Genomic DNA, 3,624 nt, shown 5'->3' on the forward strand with positions numbered 1-3,624 from the left:
CTCAACAGCTAAGTGACATTTTTTGTGACACTAACATGATGGTTACCTGACAGTGAAGCTACAGTTACATGACAGTTATCCAACCCCACGTATGTGTCAATAAAGTGACAATGACATGAGCTACATGACAGTTAAGCGGCACCAACACAACAGTTAATTAAACAGTGACATGTGTTACGTGACAGCTAAGTGACAGTTATCCAACACTTAAGTGACAGTTCCTGACAGTTCCTGACAGTTCCTGACAGTTACATGACAGTTACATGACAGTTACATGACAGTTACATGACAGTTACATGACAGTTACATGACAGTACCCAACAGCTGAGTGACAGCAGTCACAGGTATCCAAAAGTTCAGTGACAGGTATCTGAACACTTGAGCGACTGCTACCAAACACTGACATGACAGTTACATGACAGCAGCCAGTGCTCAAAACGTAGGTGACAGTGCCATGACAGTACCCAACAGCAGAGTCACACGTATCCAGCACTTAAGTGACAGTTACATGTCAGTATCAAACCACTAAGTAACAGCTACAGAATATTTCAGTGACAGTTACATGTCAGTAACCAACAAATGAGTGACAGCAGAGTCACAGGCAGTAAACATTTAAGTGACAGGGACCTGACATGACAGGACCTGACAGCTGAGTGACAGCTACCCAACACTTAGATGACAGCTACATGACAGCATCCAACCGTCATGTGACAGCATAATCACAGGTATCCAACGCTGACGTGACAGTGGCCTTCCTGATACATGACAGCTGCATGAGGTCGATAACAGCTGAGTGACATTGACCCAACAACCAGTGACCCAACCGGAGAATAGGTGTCCTGACAGCTGCCCGACACATGGCGGTTACCTGACGTTTAAATGACACCAGACAGGCACCTTCAGACATTTAAGAACCCGTGTTCTGCACATGTTCATAACTTCACTGTTTGGGGTCTAGCGGTCCACGTTCACCTGCTCTAATGATTGTTTATGTCGTACTGTCTCTTTAAGAGCAGCCCGGTCTGCTCTCCTGACTAAAGCCTGACCACCACAGACTCTGAGGCTGCCGACGAAACAAGCAAACCCGCTGAAATAACAGCGTTTACAACAACAGTCCTTAAAGCCTGTGTTCAGGTTCAGCTGCTGTGGCTCTGAGTCAGATGTGATGAAGCAGCGCTGAGGAGGAAACCAGGCTGATGAAGGAGGTCACGGCTCGGCGGTAACGAGCTGCTGTGTTCGTTATCCCGCCTCAGTCGCCAGCGCTCTGTCCTGATTCTCTTCATCTGCAGCCGAGCTACCATCGTGGTGGTGGTGAGGAGGAGGAGGACGGTCCAACAAACCACCAACAGACACAATCTGGCTGTCGGGGCAGAAGAATGATCATCCATTCATCAGTTTGAGTCACGTCATTAACTAGAAACTGTCTGAATTCTGTAATCAGAGCTTCTACATCCGAAATAAAACCCAGTCTGTGTCAGACGGGTTGCTAGGAGACATCCAGCTGATGGTTTCTGTAGTTTGTTTGTTGAGAGCAATAAATGAACTCCAGCTGCAATAACTCGTTATTTCTGAATCATTAATCACCAACTATTTAAACAAATGATTCATCGGCGTGAGCATTTGTTAAGATATAAAAACAACCTGAATTGTGTGATTTCAGCTTCTTACATGTGAAAACTTTGTTTGTTTCTGACAACAAACTGAACATCTCTGAGTCGTGGATGAAGTGAAGAACGGAGGATATGTTGGAACCAGAAGAACTTGTAGTTTTTAACAGCATCTTGCACATGTTGGTTTAAAACGAGACGTGCAGAATAAAAACATGCTTTTGATGAATCATCCTGTAAATCGGACAATTCGTTCAGGTTCTGGCCGATAAATGGCGTCGTTCTGGTGTTTTTTAGGGTTCCAGAAGTCGAAGAAACGAAGCCGAGGATGTAATTTATACGTAGAACCTAAAGCGTCCTGATGGAACGTTTCTCACGTGATCTGTGACCTTCAGAACAGAAACCGGCCGTGGACACACGTGTCCGATAAGAACGGACCGGCTCAAAGTCCAAAGGTGAGTTTGACTCGTGCAGAACCAACGTGGCGTCTTTTCTTATTGAGCCGAGCTGGAGGACAAAGGTCCAGCCGGTCGCTGCCGGTTGTTCCCCAGCAGGAACCTCAGCGCTCCATTAATGATGAAACCTGGTTTCAACCTTTAAACCGACGAAGCTGTTCAACGGAAACAGAGAGGGACTGAAGCGAAGCTGCTCGGTCACAGAACTCTGGATCTGCACCAGAACCTGCACATTATTATTATTATTATTATTATTATTATTATTATTATTATTTAGTTATTTATAAAAACACACACAAGCTGCAGTTTACTCTGACTCAGTCCCAAATACGTGGATTCATCCGCCACAGAAAATAGTCCCCATGAGGAAACGCAGGAAGCTTCGATTTATCTAAAAAATATTTGATCTGCGGGATAAAGTACGATTTGCAGAAAAAAAATCTAATTATTTTGATGCAAATGTTATTTTTAATTATTTATTTTTTGTTCATTTTGACTTTTTTCCTGTGATTTTATTAAATGTTTTCTGTAAATTAACAATTAAAAAAAAATAAAAAATCCCCCGTTAGAAGTTTTACAAAACGTCGTTAATAAAAATCATTTATGTTTTAAATATCTGCAAAATAGTTATAATTTTAGATGATTTAAATACAGTAAAAATAAAAACAAACAAACAAACAAACAAAACGTATTTTAGTGGATCGTATCTGGAATTAAACAAAAAAAAAATCTGGAACTCAAGTTTTGTTTTGTTTTTAAAGTTTATAACTTAAAGTTTTAAAATATATTTATAGTAGGATAATATAATATAAATACAAAAATAAATAAATAAATATTGTATAAAATATGAAGCTACGTACATTTATTTTACCAAACTCACCATTTAACATGTTTATATGTTAACTAGCCATAAATCAGTGATTTGATCTAAAACCTGTTTAAACTGTGGAGCTGCAAAAAGCCCAGATAGAAAAATATCATAAACATGAGTATTTGCTCAGACGTTTAATAAATCCACTAAATATTTCTCATAACGTGACACATGATTAAAAATATGATTAATAATTAATAAAATAAATGAAAAATACTTCAGAAGTTGCACCGATTAAAAAACAAACTCATAAAACTGTTGAGGATGGATTTAATGTCCAGTTACTCATAAATACATAAACACGAGATAAGATAAAGTTTATTACTTTCACAGCTCTGACCGGCCGCAGACAGACGGAAATAAAACTAAAACACACGACCAGACAGGATAAACATAAAACGGCTCGATACAGGGATCTCTGCCTCCATGGCTTTATCCTTACAAACAAAGCGACCACGAGGAGCTTTGAGTCGATTGTTCTCTCAAACCGCTGCAGGACCGAAGCTTCACCGTCTGCAGCTCAACATCCCATAAATCAGAGTTCACAGCTTTCAGAGACGCTTCAGTTTGCTGACGAGTTTCAGAGTCAACGGCTGAAATCAGCAGCAAAAATTCTGACGATCGCTGCTCTCAGCATTACTCCTGACTGAAGGACTCAGAGCAGCCGGGAAACAGGCAGGAGACAGCCAGA

The 3,624-nt window shown here is 40.6% G+C and overlaps 2 protein-coding genes across 2 annotated transcripts in view; one reads left to right on the top strand and one right to left on the bottom strand.

Annotated features, from left to right (window-relative positions):
• Positions 1-3,624, bottom strand: part of LOC103365051 (serine-rich coiled-coil domain-containing protein 2-like) — a 37,035-nt gene that overhangs the window by 22,859 nt on the left and 10,552 nt on the right. The window lies entirely within an intron of this gene.
• Positions 1-3,624, top strand: part of LOC103365052 (D(5)-like dopamine receptor) — a 20,446-nt gene that overhangs the window by 1,382 nt on the left and 15,440 nt on the right. Inside the window, 1 exon segment of the mRNA XM_008292377.1 lies at positions 2,003-2,062. Coding sequence (XP_008290599.1) covers positions 2,003-2,062 — 60 coding nt within the window.

This window comes from Stegastes partitus, unplaced genomic scaffold (assembly GCF_000690725.1).
Source record: "Stegastes partitus isolate 25-593 unplaced genomic scaffold, Stegastes_partitus-1.0.2 Scaffold805, whole genome shotgun sequence".
Taxonomy (NCBI): domain Eukaryota; kingdom Metazoa; phylum Chordata; class Actinopteri; family Pomacentridae; genus Stegastes; species Stegastes partitus.